This window comes from Saccopteryx bilineata, chromosome 3, assembly GCF_036850765.1.
Source record: "Saccopteryx bilineata isolate mSacBil1 chromosome 3, mSacBil1_pri_phased_curated, whole genome shotgun sequence".
In the NCBI taxonomy this organism is placed as follows: domain Eukaryota; kingdom Metazoa; phylum Chordata; class Mammalia; order Chiroptera; family Emballonuridae; genus Saccopteryx; species Saccopteryx bilineata.
In genome coordinates this window covers 130,496,154-130,521,685 of record NC_089492.1, presented here as the reverse complement: position 1 = coordinate 130,521,685, position 25,532 = coordinate 130,496,154, and the positions used below count along the sequence as shown (strand labels likewise).

General features: G+C 43.6%; 1 protein-coding gene across 2 annotated transcripts in view; it reads right to left on the bottom strand.

Annotated features, from left to right (window-relative positions):
* Nucleotides 1–4,502: 4,502 nt before the first annotated feature.
* DGUOK (deoxyguanosine kinase) overlaps nt 4,503–25,532 on the bottom strand; it is a 41,648-nt gene continuing 20,618 nt past the window's right edge. For both annotated transcript variants that reach the window (XM_066267407.1, XM_066267408.1), the window contains 5 exons: nt 18,800–18,987; nt 12,277–12,424; nt 6,283–6,398; nt 5,195–5,294; nt 4,503–4,742 (listed from right to left, as the gene is read on the bottom strand). In XM_066267407.1, coding sequence (XP_066123504.1) covers nt 4,716–4,742; nt 5,195–5,294; nt 6,283–6,398; nt 12,277–12,424; nt 18,800–18,987 — 579 coding nt within the window. In that variant the 3' untranslated portion in view covers nt 4,503–4,715. The remainder of the gene's footprint in view (nt 4,743–5,194; nt 5,295–6,282; nt 6,399–12,276; nt 12,425–18,799; nt 18,988–25,532) is intronic.

The following is a 25,532-nucleotide window of genomic DNA, read 5'->3' as shown; positions in this document are numbered from 1 at the left end:
GGGGGATTGTGGATGGCGGGTTGCGTGCCCACCCACCACTTTGAGGGGTCATTCTTGCTGTTTGTTTGCCTGAGGGGCAGTTTCCTGTTTGCTTGTCCACCATGAGGCCTTATTAAATAGAATGGTCCAATGCTTTTTGGCTCCACAGTTTCTTTGCTGCCTACCCGAATCCTGTATGGACCTGCCTGCCCTCCACCACAGGCGTTACAGTCAGCCAAGGAGACAGGGAGACACCAAGCAGTGGGACAGCCAGAAGAGACCAGCAGAGGAACAAGTTCCAAGGAGAAAGTGGTCCAGAGATTTATTTAAACTGCCTAATCTTCAAAGAAGGGTTGAGGGGGTTAAACAGTCTTTAAAATTTAAAGTGCATGTTATTTCCTTGCTTTGTAGCCCCCTTGCCATCTGGCATTTGCATATAACAGTCTCTTTCACCTGAAACTATCACCTTCTCCCTTCATGTTGAAAGCTCGAGTTTGTGAACGTTCACCTCAATCCATGTTACAAACCCATCAAGGTTATACTCTGGTTCCAGAACTACAGGTTTTAGCACATCATAATCGGGAAAGAAATGTAGCTATTTTTATATGTTAATTCAAGTTATTTGACTCTGGGGGACAGTCTAAATCAAGCCTGAGGACAGCCACCCAGACAGCCTGACTGTGCAGGCCTGATCTCCGTAGTTTCAGCACTCCTCCCAGACTTACCCTCCCTGACACTTACGGTCCAAACTACTGCTCATTAATATATTTATTCTCTCTCTCCAGACCATCTCAGCTACCAGTTTGGAAAATGGCCAATTATTTCACCCAGGTGAGACTGTTGATGGTTTTTACTATCTTAGAGAACATTTACATTCTAAAAGGCAATGTTCGCAAATGGAAAGAAACACTGGATTTGTAGATTTTCAAGCTTTAAGACTATATGAAGATTGTGGAGAGGAAGGAGTATGTCCTTAGATTGTATTAAACTCACTAACCTCATCTGGTTTTGACAATCTGGGCCTCAAGCCTCATTCTCACATGAAGACCAGGTACATGACTTTTTTCTCTGCCTGAATACTCTACCCCAGTGGTCCCCAACCTTTTTTGGACCACGGACCGGTTTAATATTAGAAAATATTTTCACGAACTGGCCTTTAGGGTGGGACGGATAAATGCACAAAATAAAATCATGCGACCAGCGTAAAAACTGGGGTACGAGACAAGCGTCAAGAGTGAGTCTTAGACGAATGTAACAGAGGGAATCTGGTCATTTTTAAAAAATAGAACATCGTTCAGACTTAAATATAAATAAAACAGAAATAATGTTAAGTTATTTATCCTTTCTCTGCGGACCAGTACCGGCCCATGGCCCAGGGGTTGGGGACCACTGCTCTACCCCATTCATTCTTTACAATTCAGCCCTCCCATTAGGGTTGGGGGGCTGTCCCAGATTACACTGGGCCCTTGCTATAAGCCCACCTGAACTGCTCTCCTTTTGAAATGCTCACCACACCTGCAATTCTTTGTTCAGTGTCTATCACCTTCTGCATTAAATGACAAATTCTGTGAGGTGAAGACGAGGTCTGCCTTCTGTTGTGTCCACCACTATCTCCTTGGTTTCTAGCATATGGCAGATACTCATACTTGTTGATTGAATTAATGAACAAAGGGTGAGGGCTGAATGCTCTTACCCTGGATTCACAGGTGATTTCTACATTAGTGGTTCCTAGAAACATAAATGGGAATTAAACATTAAAGGTAAGTAAGGATCCTTAAAACTGAAGGACCAAAACCAACAAGTTTCCAAAACACACCTAATACCCTATATTCATTCCTGGTCATGTCCAAAGCCTGAAGAAGCAAACGAACCCAAGAACAAGTGGGTCAGATTCTCGACATGGTGCCAAGACAATTCAATGGGAGAAAAGATCACTCTTTCTACAAGTAGTATTGGAACTAGATACCACATGCAAAAGAATGAAGCTGAATCCCTTCCTTACACTATACACAAAAATTAAAGTGGATTTCAAACCTAAGAGCTAAAACTACAATTCTTAGAAGAAAACATTGATGTTTGTGCCTTGGGTTATTGAAAACTTTCTTAGAAATGACACCAAAAGGACAACAGACTTCATTTTGACTAATCTGACTTCATCAAAATTAAAATCTTTCGTGCTTTACAGGACACTAGCAAAATGGAAATACAACCCACAGAATGGAAGAAAGAATATGTAAATCTTGTATCTGAAAAGGACTTGTACCCAGAATATGTAAAGCACTCCTATCAATACAACTCAACAATAAAAGCCAAGTAACTCAATTGAGAAATGAACAAAGAATTTCAATAGGCGTTTTTCCAAATAAGATAATAGTAATGACCAAAAGTGCATGAAAAGATGCTCAACATCATTAGCCGTCAGAAGACTGTAAAATCAAAACCACTTCACACCTACTAGGATGGCCATACTTAAAATGACAGTAAGTGTGCCCTGGTCAGGTAGCTCAGTTGGTTAGAGCATTGTCCCGAAGCACAGGTTGCTGGTTGGAGCCCCGGTCAGGGCACAAACAGGAACAGAACAATGTTCCTGTCTCTCTCTTATTCTCTCACTAAAATAAATAAATAAAAATTAAAAAAAAAAAAAGGACAGCAAATGTAGGCAAGGATGTGGAGAAATTGAATCCTCATACATTGCTAGAGGGAATGTAAAATAGTGCAGCCACTTTGGAAATGTTCAGCAGTTCCTGAAAAAAGTTAAACATGGAGTTAGTTACCTTTGACTCAATAATTTCAATTCCATTCCTTAGGAAAAATTAAAACATACAGCCAACAAAAACTGAATTGTCATAGCAGCGTTATTCATGATAGTCAAAAAGTAGAATCTTCATGTCCATTGATGAATAAACAAAATATGGTATAGCCATAAAATGAAATGTTTAGCTATAAAAAATACGGTACTGATATATCACAACATGGATGAACCTTAAAAAAATGAAAGAAGCCAGTTACAAAAGGCCACATATTATGTGGTTCCATTTAGATGAAATGTCAAGAATAGGTACATCTATTGAGACAGTAGATTGGTGGTTGGTTGCCTAGGGCAGGACTGGGGGACAGGGAATTGCTGGGGGTGGGAGATGGGGAGTGACTAATTGGCATGGCATTTCTTCTTGGGGTGATGAAACATTTTGAAATTGATTGTGGTGATGGTTGCACAACCCCATTTCTACATTAAAAACCACTGAATATTCAGTTTAAATGAATGCCTTGAATATAGTATGTGAATTCTATCTCAATAAAGTTAAAATTATGTAAGTAGAACAAAGAAATGTTGTGCTGTTATTTCAAAACATCGTATTTGTTAGAAACTAGTCTTATGTGTGTGCATTTTTCCCAAGCATGAAGAGAAACAGGCTTCTGTGTTCTAGGGCAGTCTGAGTGCAGAGCTCTCTGTTGTCCTGTGTGCCCCACAACGGTCAAGGGCTTGGTGCAGGAATTCGGCTTTCAGGAACTTACGGATCTGCAGGCTTCTTGCAATAAAGTGCTTTGATTTTATCAATTCATGTGTTTTTCTCGCTTAACAATAAATTGTCCTTGAAGCTTGAAGTGTCAAGCTTAAATAAAATTTAAGAAAATAAAAATTTTCTTTCCAGCATAGACAGGTTCAGTCCTTTAAGGTCACCTGAAACTCACTGGGTAAGGTGTTTGGAGCAGACCACAGTGCCAGGATGGCCAAACCCGAAATGTTATTTTATTTATTTATTTACTTTATTTTCCAGGGAAAGAGAGATAGAGAGAGGGATAGACAGGGACAGACAGACAGGAACGGAGAGAGATGAGAAGCATCAATCATCAAGTTTTTCGTTGCAACTCCTTAGTTGTTCATTGCTTGCTTTCTCATATGTGCCTTGACCACGGGCCTTCAGCAGACAGAGTAACCCCTTGCTCAAGCCAGCGACCTTGGGTCCAAGCTGGTGAGCTTTAGCTCAAGCCAGATGAGCCCTCACTCAAGCTGGCGACCTCAGGGTCTCGAACCTGGGTCTTCCGCATCCTAGTCCGATGCTCTGTCCACTGTGCCACCGCCTGGTAAGGCCAAACCCGAAATGTTAGATGCTGAGCTTTTTGGTTCCTGAGTTGTTCTCTCCCACTTCCTTTTTTTAAAATGTTTCCAGGTTCTTCTGCTCTAGGACAAAGGCCTAAATCTCCACCGCATCCTCCATACCAAGAGTGCACACAGAATAGATGAGCTTTCTGGGGTTCTGGCTCCATTTCCTAGCTCTGGGGGCTCACCCTTAAGCATCCAAACACCCTGAGCCACTCCCTTCCCTTCTTCATGCCCATGGCAGGGTCTGATTAGGGCCCTAAAAGCAATTCTTGCCCTGGCATGTCTGGTTGGTGAATTCAAGAAAAAGAAAAGTTAAGACTTTTCCCAGGTGAAAAAGGCTTAGTTTAGAGGAAAATTCAAAGCAAGCATCAACAGATACATGCTGAAATATATGAAAAACTAGATTAGCAAAATAAGCAAAACTTAAATAAACTTTATTTTAGAAAACACTGAGATACAAAAGAAGACCATGGCAAAGTCGAAGAGTACCAAAACCACACAATGGAGTGTCAGAGCACTCTCTAGGTGTAAAAGGAGATGGGGATGAGGAGGGAAAGGTAGTTGACTTAGTGTTTTTCTAGCTTCAGAAAATCAGAGGGCCCAGGTCACAGCCAGAACATCCTGGTATTGGTTACAAACTATTTACAAAGGTGTTTACCTGTGGGAAAAAGAAAACCCAAAAGTTAAAATTCACATTTTCTGTAGGCTATACAATAAACAGCCCATCCACAATACATAGATAGCCACACCCATGAGTTTTTATGAAGAAGGGAAAATAGGTATGGAGAGGAAATGTGACCTGCCCAGGGCCATACGTATCAAGTGGCAGGGCTGGGAAGAGAATCCAGAAGTCTCATTTCCCTAGTTCTAGAATACATTAAAGGAGAAAGTTAGTCAGGAAGTATGTATTACAAGTCAATTATTTAACAATTATTAGCCCCAAACTCTTGAGGACATTGGGATTATATGTGTAACTTATACAGGCTCCACAGGCTTTGGATTATAAAATGCAATTTGAGGCATAAAGCACCAATTATGCTGAGGCTTGAAGCAAAGACAAAAGTGCAATAAAGGAAAACCATAGAAAGCAGGAGTTCAGGTCCTCTGTACCTTTTTCATGAGTTCTTCTTGTTTGGTTACTTCACTGGAAAAATCATCATTGACATCCAACACCAACACTGGAGTGTTTCGCAGAGACTCAAAGTGGAGCCTATAAGAAGCATGAACATTCAGGGAACAGAAAAAAGAAAGCTGAGCCAAGCTTCACGTACTCACCAAGTCTTAATAATTCAGAGAGCAGATCTAAGGTCACATGGCTTCTCAATGAAATGGCATGTAAACAGCAGTCTTAAAAAAGAATTCATGTGGCACTGGGTGAAAAAGGTGAAGGAATCAAGCCCTCCTCCCCCCAAAAAAGGAAAAGGAAAAGAAAAACAAAATTCATAGACATAGACAACGGAATGGTGATTACCAGAGGGAAAGGAGGTGAGGGGGAGGTAGGAAAGGGTAAAGGGGAATAAATGGTGATGGAAGAATATGTGACTTAGGGTGGTGAACACACAACACAATATACAGATGATGTGTACACCTGAAATCTATACAATTTTATTAACCAATGACACCCCAACAAATTCAGTAAAAAGTAATAAAAGATAAACCAATTCCTATGTTTTTAAATTGTGACCAGAATGCAACAAAATTCTGTCACCTAAAGAAATATCATTTAGTCATTAAAAAAAATTCAATAAAGTGAACTGGAAAGATGAAGGATGAAATTTTTCTAGTCTTGAGACTAATCCTGAAGGTGAGAGCCCCAAACATTTTAAGTGGGGCGTAAAATGTTTTAAGAAAACATTTTAAGAAAAGTTTTGCCTTTTCTTCCTTCAGCATACCACTCCTGAAGGAAGAAAAGGCAAAAACTAGGAATGTCAACTCAATTTCTCTACAATTTTTCAGCCTTTCACCCTGAGCCAGCTATATCATCATCAATTACCATGTACAACCCAGTGGAACATAAAAAAACCGAAAAGCTGGGGAAATAGAATCTAATGAAGTCTCTTGGAATATACAAATTACACCCAATGTTAAATTTCTGAGTTGGATAATGCTTGACATTTCAACCACTTCCGATACATTCTAAACCTTCTTATGGGACTGCATGTTGAACTGCCTGCAATTTAAGGGCTAGCTCTGCTTACTTGGTGGTCTTGTGAACAAACCAGGCTTCATGTTGACCATAAAGCTGCTCGAGGTACGCTAGCTCAATTCCTCTCTCTTCTTCCCTGTTCCTCTGGTGTAGTCTCATCAAACAAACCTAAAAGACAACCCCCAGGCCCCGATGAGCTCATCTGTTTTCTTGGCTGTTGCAATGCAGTCTTGGAGGTGAGGAGGTCTCAGACCACTCATGATGTCTATCCCGGGAACTATATGCCAAGACTTTGCTTCTATGGTCTTGCTTTCTAATTCAATCATAGCTTAAGGGCAAACACCATCCTCTTAGGGGTCTGGAATTATCTTTCTTTTTCCTCCTCCCAACCACACCCAAGAAGTCACTGAATGCTCTTTAATCTCTCTCCAGTTTGTTCTCTCCTTGCTCCTTTCTCACCTCTACCCTGATCAGGTCCTTATCACCCCTCACCTGAACTATGGCAAGAGGCTTCTGGCTATCTGCCTCTTGCAGGTGGTGAAGTATATGGAAAGGGTGCAGGCCTTAACATCAGAAAGGCCAGGATTAAATTTGTCTTCACCACGCACTAGCGGTGCTATCTTTGTGGGTTTCCACTTCCTCATCTTCCACTCACCCATAGGTTGCTGTGAGGATTCACCAAGGTAAGGATATCAAGGTCCTGGTAAAAGCTGTTCTTTCCTCCCAGTCTGTCCACTCAATGGCCTTATTCTCCTTGCCTAAAATATTTCACAGGCTCCTTATTGCCTACAGTTATAATAGTGGGTTCAAGGAAGTATGAGTAGCATCATTTTTACAAAAGGGTATGTACATAATCTGAAACATATCTTTCAAATGAGTAAAAACTCACCATAGCAGAATGTAAAATCTGCATAGGTCAAAGATAAAGAAGTTAAAAAAAAGTAAAGACTAACTCCTCCCCATCTTCCTTCCTGAGTATGCAGAATTCCATTCTGCTTTACATGGTAGAAAAGTTTGAAGCACAATGGCTCACGAATGTCACCTTCTTTACCTGTCACAAGGCCATTCCTAGAGTCTGGGCTCCCTCCCACGTCTCCACTCTCAACTTCCTTAGCTCCTCCTCTCCTGCCTGCAGAGCAGACCAAGCTCTTTCACACCTCCAAACGTTTGCTCCAAATGTTTGCTTTGCCTGAATTGCCTTCCTTCCTTTCTCTGCCTGGCAAACATTTCATTATTCAATGTCATCTGTCTGGAAGCACATGTGGGTTAACCTACTGGTTTAGGACTTCCCTCTACCAAACACTTAAAAAATACTATTTCCAAATGTAAACTTTATCCCCAAATATAGTGCATAATATAATGCTCTCAAAGATGCAGAAGCTTTGCTATTTCCCTCTTGTTCTATTGTTCCTTTAAGGAGACAAAGTCATATATGCAGATTTCATTTATGATCTTATGTCCAACTTTCAAAATAATTAACAGAGACAGATCTAACATGTTACTTACCCCTTCTGGTCTTTCTCCCCTGAATCAATAATTGTCCCTAACTCAGGTGAAGTTCTTGTCCTAGGAGCTCTACAATGTAGTTAGATAATAAGTAAAACAAAATATGCAAAACTGTGAATCAAGTGCTAAACTGTGAGGTTTGGATTCCAGTGCAGCAGTCAGATAAGGGAGAGAACAGCTGGGCTCCAACAGTCCAAGAGGTTTTTCCTGGAAGGGCAGGAGCTCCCCCTTTATCTCTGGTACCAGCTCACTGAGCACCAGTCTGAGAGTGGGCGCTGTGCTAGGCCATGGGCACACAGAACAACACTAGCATTTTAGCTGTATCAGATGACAGAGGGAAGTCTGCACAAGGTGCTCCAAGGGCACAGGGACTGGGGTTACCCAGGAGGCAGGCCAGAGTACGTCTTGCTCAGGGCTGAGCCATAGGCCTGGCAGACTAGGAGGTCAGTATTTGTTGCATGTATTCATTTAATGTTTTAATATCTGACTTAGCCTCTAACCATTTACCTTTTTCATTTCTATTTTCCTTCATTCTGAACCTGCTCTTTCCTTTCCTTCTATCTTTCTGCCCCTCTGTTTCCCTTATCCGCCTCCCTCCCCAGTCACACAGCTTTACTGGCTTCCAGCCACCCAGTTCTCCACCCAACTGACAAACAACCAACAGTAACTTTTTATATACCTTCTGAAATAACTTTACACATATACATATTTTTACCTCTATATATTTTTTAAAACATACATATAAAAGGTATCCTACTATATACTCTGTTCTTGTTTTTGTTCACTTAACAATGTACTGCAGCAATTGTTAAATGTCAGTGAAGTACTTCCTCATTCTTTTTCATGACTTTAGAATATTCAACGCATGGATGGAACATAATATATTCAACTGCTCCCTACTGATGACCATTTGGGTTGTTTCCATTAATTTGCTCTTACAAACAATGTTGCCTTGCACAGGAGACATTTTGCCCATGTAAGAACATATTTATAGAATAAATTCCAAGGAGCGTTATTAATAGGTCAAAAGGTATGTGTACTTGCTGGTATATAATGCCAAACTGCCTCCTTAGAGACTAGTCAATTTACATTCCCACCAGCAAGGTAAGCTTCAGGACTTCTAAACACAGCAAAGCTATCTAATTGTCCTGAGAGAAAAATACCATCAGAATTAATGATAATGCCTATTTTAAAAAATGTGACTCTATGTTTTCAATTATACAAAAGGGCAGAGCAATTCTTTTTATAAAAACTCTATTTATTCATTCACTGCTGGCAGGCAAACATTGATGCTGAGGTCTCTCCTATTAAAACGGTTAACATTTCCCTTTTTACTATTAATTTACTTAACAGAGCAAACTTTCCTTTCCTAGGTAAACTCCTATTTTGAGCATTTGGCATAATTCTTACTTTACTGATATGGTTACAAAAATTATTTTTTAAAAAATCCAGCATTTGTAGGTCCCTCTTTACCTCAGTCCTACAGGGCAGGACACACCTGAATGTAAGCAGGAAAGGTAGTTATATGCAAATGACAAGGAGGAGTACACTTCTGCCCATCTGCTTCACTTTACCAACCCCCCATCTTCCATCCCCCACCCCGGAAAAGCTGCTGCTCAGACCGCTTGGAGGAAGAGACAGCAACTGGATGGTGACTGCTAGTGGGCCTGGCCACTGTGCTTCCTAAACCAGGTACCATTTGTTCCCAGGCATTGCCACACGCTGTCTCTGTGCTGCAAACAGTGCCAGGCAGGGCCTGGCTCTTTGAGGCACACGGGCAGGCTGTACTCTCTCTCTTCCTGAGTTCATGCAGTTAGGTGGGGACACTGAGGCACCAACATTTCTCTTCCAGTTTTTTATTTTATTTTAAAGAGATAAAGAGGAACACCAATCTGTTCCTGTACGTGCTCTGACAAGCAACTGAACCAGCAATCTCTGAGCTCTGGGTTGATGCTTCAACCAACAGAGCCATCGAGCCATGGCTCTTCCAATGTTTTTACTGTTGGCTTGCTTGCTTTTCAGAATTTAGGGGACAGAAGGTGGAAAGGAACAAAAGTTCCTTCTTGGGTCCACTTACATGCTCTGAACTCAGTATTTACCAGGGCTCTGCACTGGAGTATTGATCACTCGCACAGCTTTAAAAAAAAATTGTTTATTGATTTCAGCAAGAGAGAAAATGGGGGGGGGGGAGGATGGGAGGGAGAGGGAGGGAGAGAGGGAGAGAGGGAGAGAGAGGGATGGAGAGAGAGAGAGAGAAAGAGAGAGAGAGAGAGAGAGAGAGAGAGAAAACAGGAACATTGAGCTCTTACTGTATGTGCCCCAACCGACTGGGGATTGAACTAGGAACCTCTGCGCTTCAGGACAGTGCCCCAACCAATCTATGTAGGACAGCTTCTACAGAGATGTTTTAACTTCTGTTCAGCTCTTCTCTTGGATATATCAACAGTTACCTCTTTATCTCATAGAAGAGGTCAAGGTGACTTCAGGGAAAGGGTTTTAGGATTCCTGAGTCCCTGGCTCTAAGACATCAAAGCAAAACCAAAATTCTAATCCAATCTCAAAACAAATTAAACTCCTTTTCTTTTTCTACCATGAGGCTGCATTAATCCTTCACCACCCTTTATTCCTCCCCAGCTGAAATACCTTAATTAGTCTCTTCAAAAAGATATCCCAGCCACACCACCACTGTAATATAATTATCACCACCATCTTCACCATTGCACTACTCACAGGTCATTCAAATGCACAAAGAAATGAGCAAACCTTCTTGCTTTCCTTGCTGGGTCTTAGTTCAACCTCATTTCCCAGAAACAAAGAGTCTACAGCTGGCCAAGTGCCCTGTTTTGCTTTCAAGAACAAGTCCACTCACTTCCTTGTCACCAATAGTCTCTTCATGGTACTAAGTTATGTGAAAGTTGTTTCTCGGGGAAAAGGTTAAGGCAGCACTTTCAATTCTTCTCCTAATGCTCAGCCCCCACCCACTGCTTCTCGCAGCCAGCCATCTTATGATTCCCACTAGAAACCTGTCATCTCTTCAAACCCCAACCACAATCTTCACTCAGTGCCCAGTCTATAGCTTCTTACTCCTCCTTGGTCCAGGCCATGAGCCCTCATGGGACCAGGACCTTCCTCTCACCCTGAACCCTACACTCAGCTACTTTAAGCCATCCTCTTTGGCAGGGGTCTTCTTATCCCCCGAAGCACTGACACCAATCCCCCTTGCTCCCCTCCAAGTATGTATAATCACCTTTATAATATGCCTCTTCCATGAATGCTCCCAGGCAATGAAGACCATTGAAAGAAGTCATTTAAATGTGATCCAGCCAGTCAACTTATAATCAGTGCTTCTAATTTCAGTTTGCTTCTTTTCACTGAAAGTTCTCAACCACTGAATCTCTAGTTCAGTTTTACATTAAACCTTAGACCCTATTTCCTTTTGTGGAATCTTTATTTTCTTCTATGATCTAGTTTCTGCCTCACAATCTCCAGAAACTCTTGACACAAAGACCCAGTCACATATCTGGATCCAGTCACACTCCTGGCCTCTTTCCTGGCTGCCACCTTCTGAGCTGTGGCCCCTCTTTGCAGTCCTTTCCTCTCTGGCTCCTGCGAGCCTGTGCAATGGGGCTCTCTCACCTGTTTTCAGACTCGACTCAGTCTGCTCTCAGGCTTCATCCTGTCCACAAGGCACGGTCCTGTTTCTAATAAACAAGGCCTCTAGCTGGAAGAGAACTTTCCCTCCTAAGGTTATGTGGTATACCTAGAATTTGACTATATATTACACATGTCAAAGGCTAAGAGCAACACATCTCTCAAAAAATACCTCCTACCTTGACACAGAATCCCACTCCATAAGAGTATTTTGAGATCACTAGTCTGAGCCACTGGATTTAACAGACAAGAACCCCTCCAAGGAAAGGTTTCCAGGGGCTGCCTAGGGCACTGCCAATCAGCAGGACCACTGTTGTCTCCAGAGATTTTGGTGCTCCTTCTATGACATCACTCTATTCTATGCCAGGCTGGCTCCATGGTCCAAGTCAGAGTCATGAAAAGGAACTTCTCCAGTCCATTCTATCCAAACAATGGTATCCTCAAGCCTCAAAAAAGGTCTATAAATCAGGGAAGTATCAGAATGAGGTGAAGAAACCCTCCTTCTCTTCCTCCCCACATGCCATTCAGGAAACCATGAAGACCACCACAGAGGGAGGGAAAAGCTGAGGTGATTGGCTATAGGTTACCTGGTTAGAGGGTCCAGCCTATAAACTCTGGATGGTAAAGATAACACCCAGTTTACTCTACGTTGTTGTTACATCAAGAGGGACCCTTTCCATGCACAGTCAATTGCTTTAGCCCTCTGCTGCAGAAAATCTGTGGGAAATGGGGTGATTGGTGCTAGAATGGGAGGGTGTTTACCCATCGCTCCCTGTGTTCCAGATAACACCCACAGTCTAATTTTTCCAAACAGAAAATCGGGTTTGGGGACAATCTCCTCTTAGGTTTGATATGGTCCTAAAGTCAAAGGCTTTAGGTTCTGCATTACCTGGGGGGTGGCCTGAAGGTAGATGAAGCCATGCAACTGCAGCTGGCTGGCAAACTTCTTCAGGAGAAAAGAATGCCAGTCCTGATAGATACGCCACTCCACATCACTGAGGGAACCATTTTCAAAAAGATTCTTTGCAAAGATATACCTGTTTGGAAATGTCGGTAGGGTGTGGGGAGGGGAAAAGAATGGGAAATGGAATGGGCAAAAGAGAAAAACAAGCAGAAAAATCAATAACCAACTTATTCCACAGCTATTCAAATCACTTACACCTTTCAACTCCTTTTAATTTTGAAGAAATCTATATTTTTAACCTATATCTCCTTCCTTGCTCAACACTAACATGGAAAATTGTATCTAGACTTCAGAGGCCAAAATCACAGCTCTCCAGATAAATGAACCTACTGGAAGAAAGGGGCCCTGGAAGAGCTTATTTCTCAATGGTTGCTAACAATTTCTCCTGCTGGAAACCAGTCAGAACATATAGCAAATGGTGTGAGTACACTCAAATTTTTGAGATTTCCGTATTACTGCTATAGCAAACCCCCACACAAAAACCAGTCTAGTATAAAGCACCCATAACACCTCATTTAAAGACTAATAATGGGCCCTGGCCAGTTGGCTCAGCGGTAGAGCGTCGGCCTGGCGTGCCGGGGACCCGGGTTCGATTCCCGGCCAGGGCACACAGGAGAAGCACCCATTTGCTTCTCCACCCCCCCCCCCCCTCCTTCCTCTCTGTCTCTCTCTTCCCCTCTCGCAGCCAAGGCTCCATTGGAGCAAAGATGGCCCGGACGCTGGGGATGGCTCCTTGGCCTCTGTCCCAGGCACTAGAGTGGCTCTGGTCACGGCAGAGCAATGCCCCGGAGGGGCAGAGCATCGCCCCCTCGTGGGCAGGGCGTCGCCCCCTGGTGGGAGTGCCGGGTGGATCCCAGTCGGGCGCATGCGGGAGTCTGTCTCTCCCCGTTTCCAGCTTCAGAAAAATACAAAAAAAAAAAGAAAAAAAGAAAAAAAGAAATAAAGACTAATAATGCCTTCCGAGTCTCCGGGCTGCTGTGTTATTCTTCTGTCTTGTTGAGGAGTGGAGAAGGGACTGTATTCCAGTGACATCAACTATGAAACAGGAAATGCACTTCCTATCATCTGCGAGATTACCAAGAAAGCAGACTTTCTTCCTAAACACACACGAGCTCTTATTTACTTGCTTCATGTGCTGCTGAGCCTCTCTAATCTAGACATAAGAAAGCTAAATCTAAAAATCAACTAGCTTTGTCCCTTGCTTACTTACACAACTAAAGGAGCATCTGGTAATAGGAAATCAGAGCTAACCAGAAACCATGGTTTCAAAAAGGTCAATTCTGCTTTCAAATCTCAGACATCTCGATACAAAACACAATTTATATCCTAAACAATGAATTCCAGTTTCTAAGACAACACTCAGCAACTGGCCTGTCCTGAGAAAATGAAATTCAGAATCCTTGTGTACAAATGGCTCAGGGAAGTTTACACTGCATGGTTGTGAATTGTGGTTGAGAATGGGTTGCAGAATCACATTCCTAAGCCTGAGCCTGGCTGCAAAAATTCAATAGTGTGTCACCAAGGACATATCATCAAACTCTCTCAGTTTGTTACTTCCTCTGTATAAAGAGAGAAAAGTAGAACCCAATTCATAGAGTTGTAAAAATTGTACATAGTATTCACAAGTACTTACAGGAATGAATGACACATAGTATTCAAGGAGTCTTAGCCATTATTATTAACTACTTCTTCTCTAGGCTATAAAGAAATCAGTTTGAGAGCTCCAGAGGTCAACCCTCCCAGGTTGGAATGGCCTGGCTACAGCTTAGCTAAAGGCAAAAAGACAAGAGGTGACTTCTGTAATTCAATTTCCGAAAAATGTTTTCAGTTTCTTCACAGGTAATATGGAAATTAAGATCTTATAGAGAAGCCAGGCTGGGTAGCTCAGCTGGTTAGAGCACTGCTCTGCTATGCCAAGGTTTCAGGTTTGATCCCCCGTCAGGGCATATACAAGAATCAACCCCAGGCCCTGGCCGGTTGGCTCAGTGGTAACAGCGTAGGCCTGGCATGCAGAAGTCCCGGGTTCAATTCCCGGCCAGGGCACACAGGAGAAGCGCCCATCTGCTTCTCCACCCCTCCCCCTCTCCTTCCTCTCTGTCTCTCTCTTCCCCTCGGAGCAAAGATGGCCCGGGTGCTGGGGATGGCTCCTTGGCCTCTGCCCCAGGCGCTAAAGTGGCTCTGGTCGCGGTAGAGCACCGCCCACTGGTGGGCAGAGTGTCGCCCCCTGGTGGGCGTGCCGGTGGATCCCGGTCGGGCGCATGCGGGAGTCTGGCTGTCTCTCAGTTTCTAGCTTCAGAAAAATACAAAAAAAAAAAAAAAAAAAAGAAAAAGAATCGACCCCAATGAATGCATAAATAAGTGGAACTGATGTTTCTTTCTCTTTCTCTCTTTCTAAAATCAACCAATCAATAAAAATATTTAAATATCTTATAAAGAGAAATTAATTATCTGTTAGTAAGCCCTACAGAAGGGCTCTTGCCATTCTTGAGGATGAGCACTTCTTTATTTCTCCAAAGCTGGTTGGTGGTGTTGGGAGAGCGAAAGTAGACGGGTGTGGTATGAATGTTAAGGAGAGAGTGCTACTGCAGTCTGAATGCAGGGGCTGCAAATAATCAACGCACAAACCTATGTAGCTGGTCCCTGCTCTAAAACCACGTGCTATTGTTTCTTTTATCTTTTTTTTCTCTAATTTTTCCATTGATTTGAGAGAAAGAGAAGATGGAAGAAAGTGAGAGACAGAAGAGAACGGGAAGAGAGACAGAGAAAAGCACTGACTCGTTGTTCCACTTAAGTTATTCCATTTAGTTGTGCACTCATCAGTCGCTTCTCTTATGTGCCCTGACCAGGTATCAAACCCATGACCTCAGCATGCTGGAACAATGCACTATCCACCAAATTACCTGGCCAAGTTTCTTTAAACTAAAACAGAAAGATTTAGATTTCTTCCTTCCTGTCATCCATTCTCCCAAACAACCTGAGCTCCTCCTTTGTACATGGTGCAGCCCCAGAGTTCCCTGTTAGATTAAAGTCGTGTGAAGGCAGAGACTGGGTCTGTCTTGCTTCCTGTTGCAGCCCCTAGGCCTGGGCTGGTGTCTGAACACAGGTGGTGCTCCATGTATCTCTTGCTAAGGGAATAAATTCTTAAGGATGGAAAGACTCTAAATTATCATCAGGATTAGAATGTATACTTAACTTTTTTTTTTTGTCTGAAAAAACGTTCTCTCTGAAGAGAACAACTAGGATGTTGTAGCTGCCTACAGTACGATCAATTCTTATCTCTTGCAAGTCAATGGTTAAGATCTTACAGCTTCTAAACAAAGTTTTTCTGTTTCTGAGGGGTCTCTCACATGCCTACCTCAGTACAAGGCTGGAAATGAAGAAACTAATGCTGAGTACATTTCTAAGTAACCAAGGTGGCTCTATGTAATTCATCTTCCTAGCCCAGGAGGCATGACTTGGGAGAGGGGAGGGGAAAATAAGAAGCTGTAAAAAAAAAAAAAAGGCCCTGGCCGGTTGGCTCAGCGGTAGAGCGTCGGCCTGGCGTGCGGGGGACCCGGGTTTGATTCCCGGCCAGGGCACATAGGAGAAGCGCCCATTTGCTTCTCCACCCCCCACCCCCTCCTTCCTCTCTGTCTCTCTCTTCCCCTCCCGCAGCCAAGGCTCCATTGGAGCAAAGATGGCCCGGGCGCTGGGGATGGCTCCTTGGCCTCTGCCCCAGGCGCTAGAGTGGCTCTGGTCGCAGCAGAGAGACGCCCCGGAGGGGCAGAGCATCGCCCCCTGGTGGGCAGAGCGTCGCCCCTAGTGGGCGTGCCGGGTGGATCCCGGTCGGGCGCATGCGGGAGTCTGTCTGTCTCTCCCTGTTTCCAGCTTCAGAAAAATACAAAAAAAAAAAAAAAAAAAAAAAAAAATAAGAAGCTGTATACCCAACAGGTGAAAAATAACCAAAATCTAGAGCCCAACCATTTGTAATTCACAATTTAGCTTTCATGAAGAGTAGTCACTTTCTTGGGGTACATAGAGAAGAAACGCACAGCTCACAGGGTTTTAAGTATCTTGCATGATTTTAGGTAATATTAAAACCAACCATATGACATTTACAAATATGCCCTCATTTTTCCCTCCAGGAAGCTTTATGGGAGCCTGAAGAAGCAGAACTAGTTTGTCTAACTTGGAATTAAATGGGTAACTACATTAGTGTCTTCAGAAGTCAATGGACAATGAAGATGCAGTATTCTCCATTTTGATAACTCAAAGGGCTTAAGATAGATCATGGTGCTTTAAACCACCATTTCACATTGACACAGGCCATTCAGAGCCTTCAGATAAAAACAGAACAAAACAGTAGTATCTAGATTAAGACACCCTCGCTCGTCTCCAAATCGCTTATGTCACAGCCTGGTCTGGTGGCACAGCCAGGAACTCTGGAGCCTGGATGTACTAGCTCCTCTGGAATAGAGGAGCTGAATTCCCAAGCTAGCTGCTAGGCTTTATGAAAAGTGACTCCACATCTTACTCCCTTCCCATGGCCTGACACAGGCAGTGGATGTCCATTACAGACTCTGGTCAGCAATAAACCTTGTCACATAACAAGGGGTCAAAGAAGGACACAAGCCAATTTTATAGATGTGCTATTTCTTAGAAACCTTTTCTTTTTTTTTCTTTTTTTTTTTTTTTTGTATTTTTCTGAAGCTGGAAACGGGGAGAGACAGTCAGACAGACTCCCGCATGCGCCCCACCGGGATCCACCCGGCACGCCCACCAGGGGTGATGCTCTGCCCACCAGGGGGCGATGCTCTGCCCCTCCGGGGGCTCTGCCGCGACCAGAGCCACTCTAGCGCCTGGGGCAGAGGCCAAGGAGCCATCCCCAGCGCCCGGGCCATCTTTGCTCCAATGGAGCCTTGGCTGCGGGAGGGGAAGAGAGAGACAGAGAGGAAGGAGGGGAGGGGAGTGGAGAAGCAAATGGGCGCTTCTCCTATGTGCCCTGGCCGGGAATCGAACCCGGGTCCCCGGCATGCCAGGCCAACACTCTACCGCTGAGCCAACCGGCCAGGGAAGAAACCTTTTCTTAAAGAATAAAAAAAGGTTAAACATATCTCGTATCATTTCAGAAGCACAAAATTTTAATTCCATCTGCTTTCTTCTTAAAGGTGATAACCAACAACTGATTCATTTGGTTTCCTAGAAGATAGACTGCTTGTTACTCTGTGCCTTTTAGCATTTAATGTTTCTATTAGGTATCTACCAGCTTGCCTCTGTGCCAGAAAAGAACAGGAAAATCAGTGGCAATGCAGGAGATTAGGTCCGTCTAATTTATTAAAAATGCAATTTTTTTGACATGACAGCTCTGAACAAATTTGTTGTCTTTAAAAAGATAACTTTTTTCAGAGGGGGGGAGGAAAAAAAGAGAGAGAGGGGTACAGACAGGGACAGACAGACAGGAAGGGAGAATGAGGAGAAGCATCAACTCGTTTCAGCACCTTAGTTGTTCACTGATTGATTTCTCATGTATCTTGACCGGGGGCTCCAGCTGAGCCAGTGACCCCTTGCTCAAGCCAGCGACCGTAGGTTCAAGCCAACGACCTTGGGCTCAAGCCAGCGACCAGGGGGTCATGTCTATGATCCCACGCTCAAGCTGGCGACCCCACACTCAAGTTGGTGAGTCCGTGCTTAAGCCAGGTGAGCCAGCACTTGAGCCAGTAAGCCTGGGTTTTTTTTTTTTTTTTAATTTTTATTTTTATTTATTCATTTTAGAGAGGAGAGGGAGAGAGAGGGAGAGAGAGAGAGAGACAGGGGGGAGGAGCTGGAAGCATCAACTCCCATATGTGCCTTGACCAGGCAAGCCCAGGGTTTCGAACTGGCGACCTCAGCATTTCCAGGTCAATGTTTTATCCACTGTGCCACCACAGGTCAGGCCAAGCCTGGGGTTTTAAACCTATGTCCTCAGTATCTTAGGTTGATGCTAAAAGAAGACAATTTCTTTTTTGTTGTTGTTGTTCATTTATTTTTTACAGAGACAGAGAGTGAGTCAGAGAGAGGGATAGACAGGGACAGACAGACAGGAACGGAGAGAGATGAGAAGCATCAATCATTAGTTTTCATTGAGCATTGCAACACCTTAGTTGTTTATTGATTGCTTTCTCATATGTGCCTTGACCATGGGCCTTCAGTAGACCGAGTAACCCCTTGCTGGAGTCAGCGACCTTGGGTTCAAGCTGGTGGGCTTTTGCTCAAACCAGATGAGCCCGCGCTCAAGTTGGTGACCTCGGGGACCTGGGTCTTCCGCATCCCAGTCCGATGCTCTATCCACTGCACCACCGCCCGGTCAGGCAGAAGACAATTTCTTAAAGTACAATTTCAATGACCAGAGTGGTGCAGGGTCTGAGTAAGAAGAGAAAACGTGCAGCGCTGAGCACAGGACTTCTGACTGGTGGTGACTTCAGGGTCTTACCTGTCACTGTACACAGACCTCTCGAAGATCTGCACCACATTCTTGGGCTGTAAGAGTTTCTCAGGGAAGGGCTCCAGCTGTATTTTCAGGCGGCTCAGGAAAGAAAATGTCTGGAATGTGTAGGACCATCGTGCTGGCTCCCGGTACATCAAATCCAGCAAGTTTATAGGTCTTTGAGAAGTGAAGGCCTAGAGAGAAATTACAGAAGAGCAGAATTTCCTACAAGGCATATTTCCTTCTCCCTACCCTCCTGCAGGTTTAATAATCCATGGGAGAAGCAATTATAAAGGTTTCCTTTAATCAATGCCACTATAATAAGGAAGAGATTTTCCTACTTTATTAAGTGTGAATTTGATACAGGGAGATGACATGTCACCTTCAACATACCAGAGAAGAGCAGAGGAAGGGCCACACAAAGAATCAGATCATTACTTATTGATTAATAGATTTGTGGAGTCTAAGCGGGAGTTAACAATCAACAACCATCTAAAACTCCACTTGGCAACTTTTTCCATTGTAACTATGTTATCTCCCCTTTGGTTTTTTTTTTTTTTTTTTTTTTTTTTTTTGAGAGACAGAGAGAGGAACAGATGGGGACAGCCAGACAGGAAGGAAAAGAGATGAGAAGCATCAATTCTTCATTGTGGCACCTTAGTTGTTCATTGATTGCTTTCTCATATGTGCCTTGACCAGGGAGCTACAGCAGACCGAGTGACCCCTTGCTCAAGCCAGCAACTTTGGGCTCAAGCCAGCAACCATGGGGTCATGTGTATGATCCCACATTCAAGCTGGTGAGCCTGTGCTCAAGCCGGTGACCTCAGGGTTTTGAACCTGGGTCCTCCACGGTGACCTCAGGGTTTTTTGTGTTTGTTTGTTTTTGTTTTTCTGAGGCTGGAAATGGGGAGAGACAGTCAGACAGACTCCCGCATGCACCCGACGGGGATCCACCCGGCACGCCCACCAGGGGGCGACACTCTGCCCACCAGGGGGCCATGCTCTGCCCCTCCGGGGCGTCGCTCTGTCACGACCAGAGCCACTCTAGCGCCTGGGGCAGAGGCCAAGGAGCCATCCCCAGCGCCCGGGCCATCTTTGCTCCAATGGAGCCTCACTGCGGGAGGGGAAGAGAGAGACAGAGAGGAAGGAGAGGGGGAGGGGTGGAGAAGCAGATGGGCGCTTCTCCTGTGTGCCCTGGCCGGGAATCGAACCCGGGACTCCCGCACGCCAGGCCGACGCTCTACCACAGAGCCAACTGGCCAGGGCTGACCTCAGGGTTTTGAACCTGGGTCCTCCATGTCCCAGTCCGACACTCTATCAACTGAGCCATTGCCTGGTCAGGCTAAGGCTTTTTCTTTATAAGACTTCAACCTAGACAAGAAATCAACGAATTATTTAAAAATCTGACCAACCAAATAGAATCCTATTTCTTTCACAAAGGACAATTTTTTTTTTTTTACAGAGACAGAGAAAGTCAGAGAGAGGGGTAGATAGGGACAGACAGACAGAAACAGAGAGAGATGAGATGCATCAATCATCAGTTTTTCCTTGCAACACTTTAGTTGTTCATTGATTGCTTTCTCATATGTGCCTTGACCATGGGGCTACAGCAGACCGAGTAACCCCTTGCTCAAGCCAGCGACCTTAGGTCCAAGCTGGTGAGCTTTGCTCAAACCAGATGAGCCTGCGCTCAAGCTGGTGACCTCGGGGTCTCGAACCTGGGTCCTCAGCATTCCAGTCCAACACTATCTACTGTGCCACCACCTGGTCAGGTGAGGGCTACAATTTTTTAATAAACAAAACCCTCTTCCCTTCTCCACTGTAGACTTCATGAAAGGCATGTGAAGAGCACTTTCCTGTCTGGGCACACAGGAGCCCTGGACTCTTTCCTGGGCTCTTTCAGTGACCAGTGTGTGAGTTTTGTACAAAGCACTTTTGATCCACATTCACTCAGTCACCATCAACTGAGGGCCTACGTGAATGAGGCACTACTCAGTCAACCTGGTCCCTACAGCCCACTACTGGGCGTTCCAGTTTTCATGGTGGGTGGTAGCGGAGCAACCAAAGTATAAATAAAAAGATAGATTTAACTATAGTAAGTTGTTTTATAAAGATTTATTCTGCCAAACAGCGAAAATCTGACATAAAGTACTTGGTAAGTAATTATTATATGCTTTAACTTGCTGTAACTCTGCTTTATAAATTTTATAAAGTAAAGTTACTTCCCTATTTTATAAATCACCATTACTGTGGAACCGGTGGGCAGTTAGAAAATGTAACTACTAACAGAGATACAAAAGTGAGCAGTAGGTATAAAAAGGTTGACTACCCCTGACTTACATGAACTAGGTGCTGCAAGGGGTACAGAAAACAGAACTAAGAATTATTTCCATGTTCACTATGCTGTTATCTCATTTAACCTTCAGAATAGCTTCATGAGGTAGGTAACGTTGTTATACCCATTTTCCTGAGGAGAAAATCCACTCAGAAAGATTAGGTAATATTATTTGTCGAATGTGTTATGGCGAGTCAGTACTGAATGGAGACTCAAACACCTGGCTTCCTCTAACTTCTTTTTTTTTTTTTTCATTTTTCTGAAGCTGGAAACGGGGAGGCAGTCAGACAGACTCCTGCATGCGCCCGACAGGGATCCACCCGGCACGCCCACCAGGGGGCGATGCTCTGCCCATTTGGGGTGTTGCTCTGTTGCAACCAGAGCCATTCTAGCGCCTGAGGCAGAGGCCATAGAGCCATCGTCAGCACCCGGGCCATCTTTGCTCCAATGGAGCCTCGGCTGCTGGAGGGGAAGAGAGAGACAGAGAAGAAGGAGAGGGGGAGGGGTGGAGAAGCAGATGGGTGCCTCTTCTGTGTGCCCTGGCCGGGAATCGAACCTGGGACTCCTGCATGCCAGGCCGACACTCTACCGCTGAGCCAACTGGCCAGGGCCTAACTTCTTCATTCTAATTATTTCTCCACATAGGGATGAGCAAGACATGATTCCCAAACTCAAGTAGTTCACATTGCAAAAGGGAAGGGAGTAGCAAGGATATAAAGAGCTAGAATAAAAGGCAGAACATGTGATGAAGAGTTGATCACTTATGGTGAAAGGAATCTAAGGAAGTTTCTGGAAAAAAGTATCAAGCTACATGGAATGATATATGGAATTTTCATAGATGGAAATAGGGACTAAGAAGAAAAAGCATTTTGGGTAGAGACAAAGATACAGGAGGGGGGAAAGGTTAGATAACCACAGGTGGTCCAGTTTGGCTAAATATTACCCTTACGTTCTAAAGAAGAGTCCTAGCCTTTTGGAAGGTTTCAGCAGGAGTAATACAGATAGAGCAGAGTGGATCAAAAAAACTGATTTTCCTCTTTACAATCTCTCAAACCACAAACACATACGAGCCTCATAAACGATCCCTGGCTAAGAGCTGGAGGTAGAAGCAGGGGACAAATGCTAATCGGCTGGACTTTCTTATGTCACTAGACTCTTGTGTGGCCCAGTTGTGAGACTGCACTGTGCTGACAGAGGTGTGGGGCTGACTGGGTGACGGCTATCCCGCCAGCAGGCTCTGGGCTACTGCAGGGAGACCGTTCCAGAACAAACACTGCACAAGAGCCTATGCAATCTCTGACAGAACCAGCTCAGCTACAGAACAAATGCAAACATCACTTCCAACATATAAACAAATAGAGGAATAATCACTGAGTACAAAAATATTCAGCAATTCAAAAGGAGAGGACCAATCTGTGTGCTCTAGAAAAGTAGCCTCTTAGGAGACAGCTGTTGCCAAGAACAGGAAAAAACAGAAGAATCTCATTGAGATTCAAGAGACTGCCACACTGATAAAAACAGGCTGTCATAAAAAAGGGGCAATATGAAAAGAACATTCTTAGAGGAGAAAAATATAATTGCGAAAACAAAACACCCAATAGCAACGAGCAGGCCATATCCTGCAGTAAACCTAATGATTAAATATCACCTGGAGAATCAGCTCAAGAAAATCTCCCTAAACTAAGAAAGGGGAAAAGACAGAAAAATATGAAAGAAATGAAAAGAAACACAGGTTAGAAGGAGATCCAGTGTATATTGTAATGTAACTGTAGGGGTGGTTTTTCTTTCTTTATGCTGGAAAGACACATCAATATGTAATGCCACCTGTGATTCACCTCACAGCAATTTACTAAATTTTGAATCATACAACTTTTCAAACAGGGGCTAAAATGATGTAACTTCACAGAACCTGTGGCTCAGACAGAGCTATCCAACCAAGGAAACAATTTTTCTTCTCATGTGACAAGAGTCCAATACAGAGAGATGAAATACCACCCCCAACAAAAAAAGGAATGAGCAGAAGACCACTCCTCATAAGGCATGTCTCCCTTGCATCAAATTTCACCATCACTGAGAATCACTGTCTAATGGAAACACTTTGTATCAACTAGGAGTCATAATCAGAGGTAACTGATCAGAAAAAAAAGAACCCAAAAATCAAAGAAAATTAAAATTTCTGAGACACAAGATTTTCTTTCTACCAGAGAAATTCACTCAATATTAGAAAAGATTTTATATATATAGCTTGCATACATACACAGAGACACAGACAGACACACAGAAACTATCTTGGAAAAATGTCAACAATTCATAAAAGCAACAATTCATAAAACTTAACAAGGGGGAAAAACACAAATCAATCACTCCTTCCTCCCCACCTCCCACACATACACATGGATCAGAACCACATAACACTTTACTACAACAAAAACTTTTACATTCCAGAGCAAAAGAAACTCATTTTAGACAAGCAATCACTCAAAAATTATTCCACCCATATATCTTTTCTGAAGAAACATTTCTCTGAAATATATTTCAACCAATTGAAACCTGAAATATATTTCAACCAACTGAAACATTAGTCAAAATAAAAAAAATTAAGAAATGGGCCTGAGGAAGTGGCGCAGTAGATAGAGCAGGGGTCAGGAACCTTTTTGGCTGAGAAAGCCATGAACGCCACATATTTTAAAATGTAATTCCATGAGAGCCATACAACAACCTGTGTACGTTATGCATTATCCAATAAAAATTTGGTGTTCTCCATAAGGACAGCTGTGATTGGCTCCAGCCACCTGCAACCATGAACATGAGCGGTAGGAAATGAATGGATTGTAATACATGAGAATGTTTTATATTTTTAACGGTATTATTTTTTTATTAAAGATTTGTCTGCGAGCCATATGCAGCCATCAAAAGAGCCACATCTGGCTCGCGAGCCATAGGTTCCCACTCCCTAAGACAGAGCATCGGACTAGGACTTGGAGGACCTGGTTCAAAATCCTGAGGTCGCTGGCTCATCCAGCTTGAGTACGGGCTCACTGGCTTGAGTGTGGGATTACAGATATGACTCCATGGTTGCTAGCTACAGCCCAAAGGTTGCTGGCTTGAAGGCCAAGGTCACTGGCTTGAGCCTAAGGTTGCTGGCTTGAGCAAGGGGTCACTCGCTCTGCAGTAGCCCCCTGGGGTCAAGGCACATATGAGAAAGCAATCAATGAACTAAGGTGCTGCAATGAGGACTTGATACTTCTCATCTCTCTACTTTCGTGTCTTTGTCCCTGTCTGTCCTTCTCTCTGACTCTGTGAAAAAAAAAAAGAAAGGAGAATGTGATAATGAGAAAACAGTGGTCAATGATCAACCATGAGAACAGACTTAAATATATAGTAATTACTGTTAATGTGGTTATAAAGTTTAATGCCAATTTCTACTATTAAAAAAGAAATTTTAAGCCCTGGCCAGTTGGCTCAGCGGTAGAGCGTCGGCCTGGCGGGCAGGAGTCCCAGGTTCGATTCCTGGCCAGGGCACACAGGAGAAGCGCCCATTTGCTTCTCCACCCCCACCCCCTCCTTCCTCTCTGTCTCTCTCTTCCCCTCTCGCAGCCAAGGCTCCATTGGAGCAAGGATGGCCCAGGCACTGGGGATGGCTCCTTGGCCTCTGCCCCAGGCGCTAGAGTGGCTCTGGTTGTGGCAGAGCGACGCCCTGGAGGGGCAGAGCATCGCCCCCTGGTGGGCAGAGCGTTGCCCCTGGTGGGCGTGCCGGGTGGATCCCGGTCGGGCGCATGCGGGAGTCTGTCTGACTGTCTCTCCCCGTTTCCAGCTTCAGAAAAATACAAAAAACAAAACAAAACAAAAAACAAAAAAAACCCCCCAAAAAACCCAAAAGCAAGCATCAATTAGAGCAGAAAGAAAAAATGGAGATAAAAGCACAAAATAACATGGCAGAAATAAATTAAACATAATCATAATTAAAGAGAAAAATTTCCAAGAAAGGCAAATTTTAAGACTGGGTAAAAAAAAATTGTTTATAAACATGTAAGACAGATAAACCTAACACAAGACTACAGACTGCTTGCAGACAAAAGGACAGATAAATCGACCAAGAAGATGCAAATGAAAAGAAAGCAGATGCGGTAAGACTGTGCTAAGAAAAAATTCTTAAATGCTAGAAGAGGTGTTTTTTTTTTAAATACTAATAAACCAATAAAGACTCCACACAGAAGTCATAAAACTTTATACACGAAATAACAAAGCATTGAAATATATAAATACAAGGAAAAGACAAAAATATAAGGATAAATGAAAAAAATAAATAAAAGCACAGAAATTTAAATAATATATTTCTCTTAGAATTTAATATAAAAAGTAGACCCCAAAAATGAGAACTTGGAGAATAAAACTCGGAATCAT